The sequence below is a fragment of the Antrostomus carolinensis genome, unplaced genomic scaffold (genome assembly GCF_000700745.2).
Source record: "Antrostomus carolinensis isolate BGI_N321 unplaced genomic scaffold, ASM70074v2 scaffold47168, whole genome shotgun sequence".
NCBI classification, from domain to species: domain Eukaryota; kingdom Metazoa; phylum Chordata; class Aves; order Caprimulgiformes; family Caprimulgidae; genus Antrostomus; species Antrostomus carolinensis.
Genome location: NW_010335954.1, coordinates 10,889 through 23,547, shown reverse-complemented (window position 1 = coordinate 23,547; position 12,659 = coordinate 10,889). Strand labels below are relative to the sequence as shown.

At 38.0% G+C, this 12,659-nt stretch overlaps 1 protein-coding gene across 1 annotated transcript; it reads left to right on the top strand.

The window, feature by feature from the left end:
- Positions 1 to 7,509: 7,509 nt before the first annotated feature.
- On the top strand, positions 7,510 to 12,281 carry LOC104530186 (parvalbumin, thymic). The gene is made up of 5 exons (XM_010174695.1): positions 7,510 to 7,550; positions 9,329 to 9,396; positions 10,177 to 10,309; positions 10,560 to 10,669; positions 11,980 to 12,281. The coding sequence occupies exons 2-5, from the start codon at positions 9,336 to 9,338 to the stop codon at positions 12,003 to 12,005; spliced, it is 330 nt and encodes a 109-aa protein (XP_010172997.1). The 5' UTR covers positions 7,510 to 7,550; positions 9,329 to 9,335; the 3' UTR covers positions 12,006 to 12,281.
- The last annotated feature ends 378 nt before the right edge of the window (positions 12,282 to 12,659 follow it).

Genomic DNA, 12,659 nt, shown 5'->3' with positions numbered 1-12,659 from the left:
CTGAGTTAGGCTGTGGAGTGATGGCTTCTGCGCTGCCCAGAGCCAGCTACAATCTCCACAAGCTGCCACGGGCTCTAACTGGGCTTACTGGAGAAGCTGAGATAGCAAGGGCCAAAGCACCATGGCCTCATCCCAGAGTTGGCCCAGGCAATGTCTCTACACAGGGGATACTCCAAAGTGCAGTCTCCAGGAGGTTTATGGATGTTTCCCTCAATAGAAAAGCATAAAAGCAATTGTGGAAAGGGACTTAGAGCATTTTAACCTCTAAAGATTGCACTTTCATTTTCCATTTTGCTGATTGGCTTTGTTTCTCTAATAGCTGTCTTGCTATTTTTGCCATTGTTGTTGTTTACCCAGTTTTCCTTGGAAAACTCTAGGGGATTGCTCAAGAACTGGCAGAATTAGGACACCAAGACACAGTGAAAGTGATGCCTGATCACCAGATCATGTTTTTTTAGTTATAAAACTGAGTGAAATTCAATTCCACTCACCCAAAGGAAATACTCCTTTTGGAAGGCAACCTGCTGGCCATATCAGTGGAAGATGAGTTCCCATATTTTTCTTTGCTTTCTTAATAATTCTTAGCTAAATGCTGTCCATATACCTGGGGTGTATTCTGCAAATAAAGGTGATTATAGAAGATGTTCAACCAATGCCCCAGACAGCAGGTCACCCCTATGTAGGAAGTCAGTCTCCCTCAGATCCATCAGAGTCACTGCTCATCAGAAAGCTCCCTAGACTAGTTCTGTCAACATGGAACAGATTGACAAAGGTTAAACTGATCATTTCAGCTGCCTGCATCCATAAAGGCACTGACACAACTGCTTATAGATATTTTAATTTAAGAGTGGTGGCCTTATAAATGAGCTTCAACTAGGCTCAGAACAACTTTCAAACATTATTCAGTGGATGCTTCTCTGTTTTGTAATACCTACACATTTAACAGAAAAATACGCTTGAGTTACCCAAATACTCATGAACGTTAAACCATGTCTAAGTTTGTACTTTTCTCCAAAGCATGACTTGAATTTTTCTGCTAGTTCTAATAATGCATACACTTTAATTCCTATGCCAAAAATTTCCATAATTCATAACCAGAAGCATTCATAATTTAAATGACTGTCTCTGCTGTTGATAACACCATCTATTATAAGGTTATGTGATGGGAATGATCTTCTGCACTGATTAGCACACATTTTTCAACACTGCTGTTAAGTAAAGTTTTATATAGCTCTAACTTTCAGGAAATAGCCAGGATTTGGTATTCTGAAATTACCATACCATGGTATTCTGAGATCACAGCTTTGGAGCACTGCTTAGTAAAGGCTTCACATTTCATACAATAATCAAATTTCAGTAACATCACGTTGTGCACAGAAGTAATTAACATTCCAGCAAAAATGTTTAAGTGCCAAATTTTGTCCAGAACTACAGCTTGCACAGCCCAGCTGTACAACATACAATACAACTGCAAAATGGTTTTACTTTTTTTATTCAGCAAAGGACTTTAGCATATATTTTGCTTAACACCTGCTTCCATCCACCTCTACTCAGAAAAGGACAAGTCACTATGGAGAATTCAGGAATCAGCAAGACACCTTCTGCTCTCACCTTCTGGATTTTCAAATCTGGAGGTTGCTATACAGTATAACCAATGCAAAAGTTAAAAAATAATTACTCAAATCCTTCAAAATTTTAAGATTGATCAAAGAATCTCAGGAGTTTAGTTCGCCTGTTTGTTGTCTGTGTATTACAACGCTACTCTGTGAGTTGTCTCAGAGAATAATAGATGCAGTCAAGCATCTCCCCATTTACTGCTGGCAGGACTCATCTCGTGTGAGCAAGAGCTCATGGTTGATTTCTGAACAGTTCAAGGACATTTTTTGCTATAACAGCTAACCAGTCACAGCCAGACTTGAATTTCTGTTACGAAGGAGACAGGCCTCCTGCCCCAGAGCTTCATTTAGCCTTTTCCTCCTGAAGTTTCCAATTAAAAAAAAATCATTTTTAAATGTATCCTTTTAGTAAAGTGCAGTCAGTGCTATAATCCAGCTTAGATGGAGGCCATTACAATTCAAGGAAAGACTGTTACGTGAATTCATCACTAGAATACAATACTTTACACCTGACCACAGCAATTTGCTAATAGAATCCATAATTAATATAATGCAGTTTGTCCATAAAAGAATAATAAGAACTCACATTTTCTGCCTGTGTTGTTCCATATTATACAATAGAGCCTGAAATCACTGGACTATCTGGACACTGGTATTACTCAGGAGCTAGAGCACAAATGCAGCACTGTGTAGGAAGAACAATGCCCTCTTCTGTCTTTTCATCCCACTGGTCCTTTAAATATTTGAACAGTGGAATCACTTTATTGATGCACCATTTGATTAAACCAGGCTTAGCTCTCAAATACTCAATGAATTCTTGTTTGTAGACTTAATGCTTTCATATCTGATGCCATTATGTCTCTAGTACCAATTTCCATATTAATTCAGCTTAGTTTTCTACAGTCCTCATTCTAATTATTGTCAGTGCCTTGCTGTTTGTTGGCAATGCCTAACGAGGGACGAAGGAATGCTTCTGGGTTCCTCAGTCTGGGTGCGTGCCCCGGAGACACGAACTCCACAGTTGGACAATACCCAAACACACATCAGCCCCTAGTTCCCATAGAAAAGAAGCCCAAGCACACAGGCTGGACTGGAGCTGTGACAAGTTTTGACCAGTTCCTGATCTCGGCAAACAGAAGGGCACGTAGTTAAGTCACACCTCACCAGGCACCTCTAAATCAGACTGGGTACGGGCTTTGCACACAGGAAAAACATCTCTAAGAGTCAATTTTATGTCAGTTAGCATTTGAGTGTTCTAAAACCTATATATCCTTGAAATATATATATCCTTAGCAAGCAACTCTGCCAGAAAAATCAAAGGCACTGCTTTATTCAGCAGTATCAGTGCTAGGTTAGTACACGCACGAATAATGACCCAATTCTTATTTCACCCTCCTGCAATTACATAACTGCAAGGAGCCGTTTCTGTTTATAGTGGGGTACCCTGTCTACACAGTGTGATAAGGACTACACAAGAATATACAGACAGGCTCAAAAACAGCTGAATTCATTTCAAACTTATCTATATTTGAAAGTCGGCTTCAAATAATGATTATTTACAGTGCTTATAAACCAGAGTCAAGGAGCAGGACTGCACTGGACTACGCATTGCAAACACACAAACTTACCTTAAAATTCCATTAACAAGAACCCTCTTTAGGGATGTTATCAGACAGGAGTTGGAGAAGATAGCTCAAGAGCAGACTATAGTCAAATACTGAATAGAACTTCTGTTTTCAGCATATATCTTCATTTCCAACTTACCCAGAGAAGGTTGCCCTGACAAAACTGATTTTATTTTTTTACTCAAAAACATGATCATCCCACACATATCTTTCTATTGGCAATTTTATTAGAATACTTCCAAAAATAGTAAGCTTTTTGCTTCAGAATTAAAGCAGGAGAATTATTTATTCTATAAGCTTTCTGATACTTGCTGCATATAATTTTTAAAGTATGGATAAAGTAATCTGGAATTTCAAGTATTTTGTCCACTTATCTGATTGCATCTGATTTAATAGAACTAGAAAAGTGTAATTTCAGAAATCATTCTATGTGAATTTCTTTCTTCCAAAAAAAAGCCTTTTTCTTTCTGCATCAATGAATATTTTCAGAAAGGAACACAAACAGAAGTGAACTGGAAAGTTTCAATTCAAAAACAAAAATCTCAAGCTATAGATTGAGAAATCACATAGATTTTACATCTGAACCATATTCCTTTCAAATTTTGGAATCAGAATTGAAAGTCTCTGTTGCAGATTTCAGATATGCAGAACCAGAAATTGTCTGAATTATGTGAACAATCCAATTTATTTTAAAAATCTGCTTTACACATGTAAAAAAAATATGGTTGAAGAAATTTTGCAAATTAGTACTTTAAAGGGCACTGAAATTGAAAAGTTACATTGTAAATTCTTAGAATCTCTGAAAATCTACTTCAGAGGCTGAAGCCACTTGACACTAGAATGGTAGCTGGTGAAAAATAAATTATTTGATTTTTGTGATTCATTCAAGTTTGCAAAAATAAAACAGATGTCCCTTGGTATGTTTCCCATGTATTGCTTCCTCACCCCAGAGCAACTGTTGCAGCATTATTCTTTTTCAGCATTTTACTGGGGGGCAGTTACAAGGTGTATACAGATATTAGATTAAGTAATATAAACCTAAAAGCACTCACAAATATTTCCAGATCATTCCAAGAGTTATGTTCCTCAAATGACAAAAGCATGACACATTAATGCAATTACACTAAATTACATTCATACTACTTCTTTCATCTCATATACTGCCAAAGCAAATTACAAACTGAACGAATATTCCACTTTCACAATTCATATGTCATTTAACAATAGGTTAAACACATTATATAAGGTGATTTCTATTTTTTGGCTGATGACTATGGACATCCCTATCATAAGCATTCAGGGAAAATGATCTCAGACACATACAAGGGCAGGAAATCACACTTATTTAAAGTAATATAGGCATTCACAACTGTTTACTGTATTTTTGTAATTCTGTTGCACACACGATTCGTTCACATCAGCACTCAAAGAGAATGACAAGAATATACTATAGAACAATCACAGAACTTATGATGACCTAAAATACAGCTTTTCAACTGGGGAGATAACTTCAGGTGTTAGAAGAGTTAAGATTGAAAGTGGGAAGAATAAAACAACAAGCGAGGAGCATCCCATTACAGAGTCCTCTCGAGGGACATGCGACTCGAGCAAAGGGAAACGCTCGAGTCCCAGGGTTTAAAACTGCTTTCAGTAGTAACCTGACAGTCTGAAAGGGATAGCTTCTCCTACTTTAATATTTCCCCAGTTCCTCTCCCTGCCAAGTTGGATGGCAGCTGGAAAGTTACTCACAGTATTTAAGAAAGTAAAAATGACCAGACAGATGTTTTTGCAATCTCAAATGTAGGGCTTGAAAATAAAATGTTTATTGGAGGCTGGAGGTAAATAGAGTTACATGATCCTTGTGCATTTCATCCTGTCAGCCAGTGCACGTGTTCTGGATCTTTAGTGCCTCCAATCTCACTGCAAAAGTGACTCCAAAATTTGCTGGAGTCTGAATGCAGCTCAACAGACTAGAGTCATAAATCATTTGACATTCATGCTTTATCCTTAAAACTTCAGAGAACAAAAGGAATTATCTTGTTGAATCGTCTTAGCAAACAAAGCACGCTTTTAAAGACTGCATCCTTACGAGATTCACATACAAAAGTTCAAACTAATGGCAACAGTCCACAGGCATTAAGGGAAATAACAGCAATCAATGCTATTTTTAAAGGGAAGAGTGGGGGCGAGGGGTTAACATATGTGGAATTAGCTCTGGGCAAAATGAGAAGCCATTGCATCTAAAATCAAATGCATTCTCTGAAATAGACACCAGAGCCCAAATTCCCATGTAGACTCCTGCAGTCCAAGAGTTTCAGCAGAATTTGGCCTTCCTCTTAACTTAGCTTCATTAGGTCATATCACGCCATCAGTTTTTATGCTGGACAACCTACTTACTTCACATCAGTTGTTGGCACTATGTAGGCAATTTTCCGAATCCGAGAGGGAGAAAAGGGTGGTGTGAGCACAAGGGACAGGAAATTTTTTTCCCATGTAGAATAAAAGTCATTTCTTACAAGAGTTTGAGGGGGGAAAGTGGTATTTGTATCCCTTCTACCAGATGTCACCAGTGGCAACAAGAGCCAGTATTAAATATCTATCCATCAAATTCTTCTTGAAATTTTTCAGCGTCAGCTGGTCAGCAACCCATTCAGAAAAGCGGGAAAGCCGAAATCTTTCACGGCCATTCTTACCAACGGTCCTTCCCCTCACAAGAATGATCTATGTCTGAAACTTTTTCCTGGAGGACAGACATGCAGAATTTGTAAAAAAAAAAAACAACCTTGTAGCAATTGTTTTTCTTATATTTATAAGCAGTAAGTGAAATAACACCCCCTCCACACACAGTATCTTTTGCAACAGTCTTTTGCTGCTTTTTCATCAGCTGCTGTCAATGTTGGATGCACTCAAGTCTCACAGGTACCCCACTTGCTGCTTCTTCCGCCTCACACTAGGATTTATTAGTCTTTGGCTTCAGTGCTTGGCTAGGTTTGCCTTCCATCTTAGAGGGAGATGCTTCTGAAAAAACATGCCTTGATACTCTTCCTGATACTAAGACAATCTATGCACTGTCACCTCTTACTGTGCCACCACCTCAAGATGTGATGCCAATGGCACTGCCATCCCTTACCCCTGGCCATAATGCCATCTTGTGCTGTCATCCATATCACTTGTCTTTCACTGTTCTGCTGTCTCAAGCTGTAAGTGAGATCCAAGCTGACAGGCTCCTCACACAGTTAGGCTACAACATTCATGAAAGAAAACTGAGATGACCAAGTTGTTTCTATGTTATTTGGGGAGAAGAAAAAAAAAAAAAGAGCACAAAGAAACACTTGGAAGCAGCACTGGCCAAAAAAATAATAATAATAATAATAATAAAAAAATCACTTATCTAGAAGTGATCAGAAGGTAGGCTAAAAACTGCAAAGACACTCCTCACATATTGTTCCCTACAGTGATGCTGCTATTGAAATTTTTCACTCTATTCTGAAAGCAAAGATCTTTCATGTAGGGCTCAGGGGCTTTTGTCTCAGAGACAGCTGGGTAAAACACAACTCCTTTCCTTCATATATACTGGACTTGCAGAATTCTGAGATTTTCTCTGGAAACATACCAGACGAAATATGCTCCCCCAACCAACTGTTCCCATGGACTGACATAATATTATTTTACCTCCTGTAGCAACAAATTCACTGCCTGGGTTGTTTGTTTTTTTTTTTTTCTTTTTCAAAACAACAGACCAGACACTCTGGGAGACAACACGACTATTATTTTCCCTAGTTTGCTACATAAACAATATTTGAACAGCATTTTTTTTCTTGTTTAGTGCTACAATTATTAAACTCTATCACATGTAGTATCCACAGATAAGATAACAAGTTATCACATTTAAACATCCATTAAAGGCATCTTTTCAAAACTAAGCAGTGTTTCATTTCGTCTGACTCCTCAGATTAAGCATATCAGATAGTGAGGGTTCTTTCCTGCTCTGCATCATATGGAGAAGTTGCTATTTTCTGCTTAAATCAGAAGAAATTTAATAGGACTCTGTTCTTTTCACCTATCTGGCCACTTATCTTGTTTCATTTGCAAATATCATATGTATTCTCTTGAGATAAAAATAGTGCAAGATGATTAGTTAGGCAAGTTCATTTGACACCATTCCCTCTTCGTGACGCTGAAATCTAAAATCTGTATATGGTATACAACTTAAAGTATATATATGCAAGCTCAGCTCTGCTGGAGGCACACAGCAAGTACGTTCCTCCCAGCCGGATTGCTTCCTTATCCAGTCAAGAAGACCACAAAGGTAAGCTGATTAGATCCTCTGCTTTCAGAAAGAGAAATACAAAAGCAAAATGCTCCCTAAATGGAAAGCGCCTATGCAATTAAAGTATCTATTCTTGTATCAGCTTCCAGTAGGTTGTACCTTTACAAGCTAACATAGAAAAGAATCAGCATTCAGATCACAGGATGGAAAAAGACAGGAACGATGATGCCCCTTGTAAAAAATGCTGCAATTTTTCGGTTTTCCTTCAGCTCTTCCCCATTTTTAATCCTGTCAGCAGTGACAATTAGGTGAATGGCACAGCTCCAAATTATCTCGCCTAGTGCTGAGAGGGGGAAGTACTTTGCACAAGAAGCCACTGGCACAAAATAATTGCTAGCAAAACAAAAGTAACTCATCTGCCTCAGCTGGAGAAGCACTCATCCTCAGAGTGAATTTGTCCCATTGTCTCCTTACACCTTCTGAGATATTCAGAAAGAGACTGAAATGACTGACAATTTCCTCTGCTGCAAACCCACAGGTACGGAGACAGCCTTTTCATATTCTTGGCAAAGTTTAAACCTGTGTGTAGATCTCAAACCAGTGCACAGACTGTAGATGGTTACCAGTATTGTTTCTCATGAACGCTGCTTTCCATGCTTAGACTAGAAGAATGATGTTATTGAAGATCAGTTAGGGATTCATTAAAAGATATTTCTGTTCTCTTCTGGCTTTCAAGAATAACTTTTCTATGCCTTAGCTCCCCTTCCTTTATTACCATGAAGCTACTTTAGAGTAATGTCACAAGTTTTAAATTTTAACCAGCCTCCACTGGTGGGTGCAGTTTACAAAACTGTAAATGCATCAGTACTATGTTCACACTAAAAAACTGACTAGAAATTCAGGCCTTGTAGCAATTGCTTAAGTGATATATATTACACTGACAAACTATTGCAGCTGTTGGTGGCTGAATGGGACAAAGAATATCTTTTGTCAAATGCTGCTGTATCAGAAGAAAATGCCTCCTCCACTCTACTAAGAATGACTATTAAGTCTCAATACCTCTGTTCTAAGCACATCAACATGCCAAAATATGGATAAAAATCTGGTTCAATATCACCTACATGGAATAAGAAAATCTCCACAACATACTTTTAACTTTTTCTTATAAAAAAGAAAATTTTTAATAAAGCTATCATGAAATGTAGTCTTTTAATGATGCAGCAGCCCAGCAAGCCAAATTCATAGTGGTTACATTTACTGTTGCAACTAAACAGAGAAGGAACTTACTCTCCAAATTTAGATTTCTTTGAAATCAGTAAAATTATTATTAATTATTCTACACTATAATTTTCATTACTTGAAAAGATCACTTCATTTATTGATAATAATACTAGATTTTTTAAATTCCAGTTACATCTATTCCAGATATAGTTCTAGAGGCATACTAAGCCTTATCTTTTATGTTTGCTGTAAATACATGCCGATTTTAATCGAGTAATAATCCACCTCTAGGAAAACCCACACAGAAGTCACGAAGTTTTGTGGTGCTGGACACCTTTGATTCGCTTTCCTAGTGCAGTGCTGGCATCAGATCTCCCTGAGCCCCACGCTCCCGCATGCAGAATTCCTCCCTCATTACCCAGCTTTAACTGGAAGCAGCTGCTGCAGACATCTGTTACTGTACGCTCCACTTACAATCAGATGAATAATGTCTCCCCTATCACATACTGTCACAGCAGCAACTTCAAATGGAGCCATGAAAGAGGTAGAGAAGTCATTTTAATGACTAAGTAGCTCACATTTAATTTATTTTACAGTTCAACAATGGCCATCACTGACATCCTTTCTGCTAAAGATATTGAATCTGCTCTCTCCAGCTGCCAGGGTAAGGAATGGTCTCTCTGCAGTCAGAAGATGCATATCATTTTTATGTCTTAAGATGACATGCCTCTCATTTTCCCCTTAGATTCCTTCCCCGTGAGATCTCTTTCTAGCTACATTACAGTAGAGCCCCTTGAATTCAGAAAGTCTCACAAGTGGTTATTTGGTGGGTAACATTCCCCGAAACACAGAGCAGGAATTAAAGTGCCACAGTTTTAGTAAGGGCTGGCTTTACTCTAAACTCTCTCCATTTTTAAACCTGTTAAAGACTTACATTTAAATATTTAGCCTCTTCCTTCACAATGCCAAAAAAAGCCTCAGGTTGCAGAATCAAAGTGTCATTTGTGAAGAAATGACCACTTTCAGTTCTATTAAGAGTTCCTCGGCAGGATCAAGCCAGTTTTCCAAATGCTCAAAGAGGTAGTTTAAGACTGTGAAATACTTATTTTTCTACAAAATTCTTCACCAAAGTAAGGACTAAGTGAAGATGAAGTAAGAATTATAGGAGTTGGTTGGTAAGCCACAGTAGCACTCTCTAAATATTTATTATTAATTGCAAGGGACACATTGCATAAATCCTAATTTAGCAGAATGTGATACATAACCACAGGCACAGAGTGATTAAAAAGGGAAATTATCTACTGTATCTTCTTTTTTGCTACACCGGGGAACAAGAGAGAGAGGAGTAGGCTGATGCTTAAGAAAAAGATGCATATTCCCAAGGAACACATACAGTAGTAGCAACTTCAAGGGAAAATATTTAAACAACTTCTATTTCTTCCAGCTGATGATTCCTTCAACTACAAGTCTTTCTTCTCCACGGTTGGTTTATCCAGCAAAACTCCTGATCAGATAAAGAAAGTTTTTGGAATCCTTGATCAGGACAAGAGTGGTTTCATTGAGGAAGAGGAGCTTCAGTAAGTACTTCTTTAAACAATATAAACCTTTGAACTTGCTTGGTGACCTAGAAGACCTTGATGTTATTTTTAAAATAAAACACAACTCCTTGTCTTTCCTTGAATCAATCTGTGTTGATTTCCTCAGACAGTAAGAGCAGGCATTACATTATGGGGCTTTTGGCATGGCTTTAAGAAAACCAGAAATACCAATATGCCAAGGACATGTCAGAGAATAAAACTCACAGTACTCTACCCTGTTCTGCTTCAGGTTGTTTCTGAAGAATTTCTCTTCGAGTGCCAGAGTCCTCACCTCTGCAGAGACCAAGGCTTTTCTGGCTGCAGGTGACACTGATGGTGATGGCAAAATTGGAGTGGAAGGTAAGACTTCTGGAAACCTGGCAAAATTTGTGTTTTAAAATCATCCATTTAGGGCTGCATTTAACTGTGGCATGAAGAATACATCCCAGTACTCTGGCCTGGTACTTTCTGACACAATTTTTATACCAGTGAATACTCCTTTATTTTCATAGCTTTATTCCCATTTGGTCTCTGTTGCAGCAACAGCATATTTAGGCTCAATGTAGAGTTTGTTCTTCCAATCAATAATAACAGCTCTGGGGTTAATTCTGCCATGTGTCTGACCCATACGTGATCCATATGACTCAAAGCGCCAGATTTTTAAAACATCCTTAACACTTATTCATTCTTTCAATTTCCATTTCAGCAGTGGATGCTCTGCTCTTCTGGCCATATGACACTTTTCATTTTTAAACACACTTCCACCTACATAAACTTATTTCTTCATCTATCACTCTCTAAGGTTCACCAGTATTACTGAGTGGTTAATTCAGTAATGTAAAATAAGACTGGTATTGTTTTTCAAGGCTAGAACTAAAGCAGTGCAGCATGGAATTTTGTGCTGGACATTATCTGGTAAGTGCAAATTTCAGTGGGTAGTTCTTCTACAAGAAACTCAATCAAATTCCTAAAGAAAACCTCACAAGGATGATGTGAACTGGCCAGGATATTTCTTTTAGAAATTGCAGCAAAGGAAAATAGGACATTATGCATCATATATTAGAGATGAAGTCACTGAAAACAGGGCTGGCTCAGCTGAACTAGGACAGGTGGCAATAACTTTAACAGGCACACGTGCTAATCTTAGCCAGAGTTTGGGAGGAGAGAGAGATACACTGTTGGAGGAATTTGCTTTAGCAGCAGCTTTTGCAGCTTCTGTTTATGAGCCCCAAATAGGGCATTATATTATGCAAATCTTAGCTCTTAACCACTGAATCTCCCATTCCAATGTTACATCACTATCGATATGTTTTCTTTGGAATAACAAAACCAAAACAACCCCCATGATGAAAGCCAGAGGGTCCACCTAATTCACTGTCTGTTTCCTTGGCTATTATCAGAGTTTGTAAAGGGTTAAAGACAGTTTACCTTTAATTCAGGATTTCCCACAAATATGAATTTACAGATGCACTCCTCCTCTCTGCACTTACTCTTTTTAAGGAGTGAAAAATCTGTTACGCCCCCAGAATCTCAGTTTAGCAGCAGCTTGTGCAGTGTTATAATAACTTTGGGAGCCCTCCATGGCTAGGAGTTTAAGTCATTTTTATCTATCTTTTCTAAAGATGTTAAAAACCACTTTTATCTAGTTTTCTCATTTTCTCCCTTGACAGAATTCCAGTCTCTGGTGAAGGCATAAACAGCTTTAGACCAAAGGCAGCCTTGGACTGACTCTTCCAATTACCTCGTCCAACAAGCACTTCGCACTCAGCATGTGTTTGTACATTTTTGTATTGTTTCAGGCATTAACAATTCCCCACACATCAAGTTCACACACCGGATTGCTGAGAAATCTTGCAATGCACAGTTGTTTTGGTAACATGGTATTGTTACATTTCCATTGTAAAGAAGGCACTTTGTGATTTTCAACCACTCATAATGTTGAAATTGTGGCTGGAAGAGGGGAGGAAAAAATTAAAAGGAAAAACCAACTTGGGCGGGAAAAGCTGCTTTTTAAATTTTGATTAGGTTTTCCATCCTCAAACTTGACCATTGCTGACTCACCAGATACAGTTCTGATGATCTTAAAAAATATGACACCTTTTAAGGCTTAATTCTACTGATTTCACTGAGTTTTATTTCTGCTTAATTCTCTGATCCTTGAGGAACAGCAATGCTAACAAGATAGCTAAAAATAATTTATATAAAGTCCTAACCCTGAGAATATGAGAAAAAAATTTTAGAAGAGTTGACACGTAGCTCAAAGCATGGAATAAGTTTGTGGGTAATTTTACAAAATGAAGTACTAGGCTACAGCATGTATCATCAGAAAGTGTTTATGGCCTAAAATGTA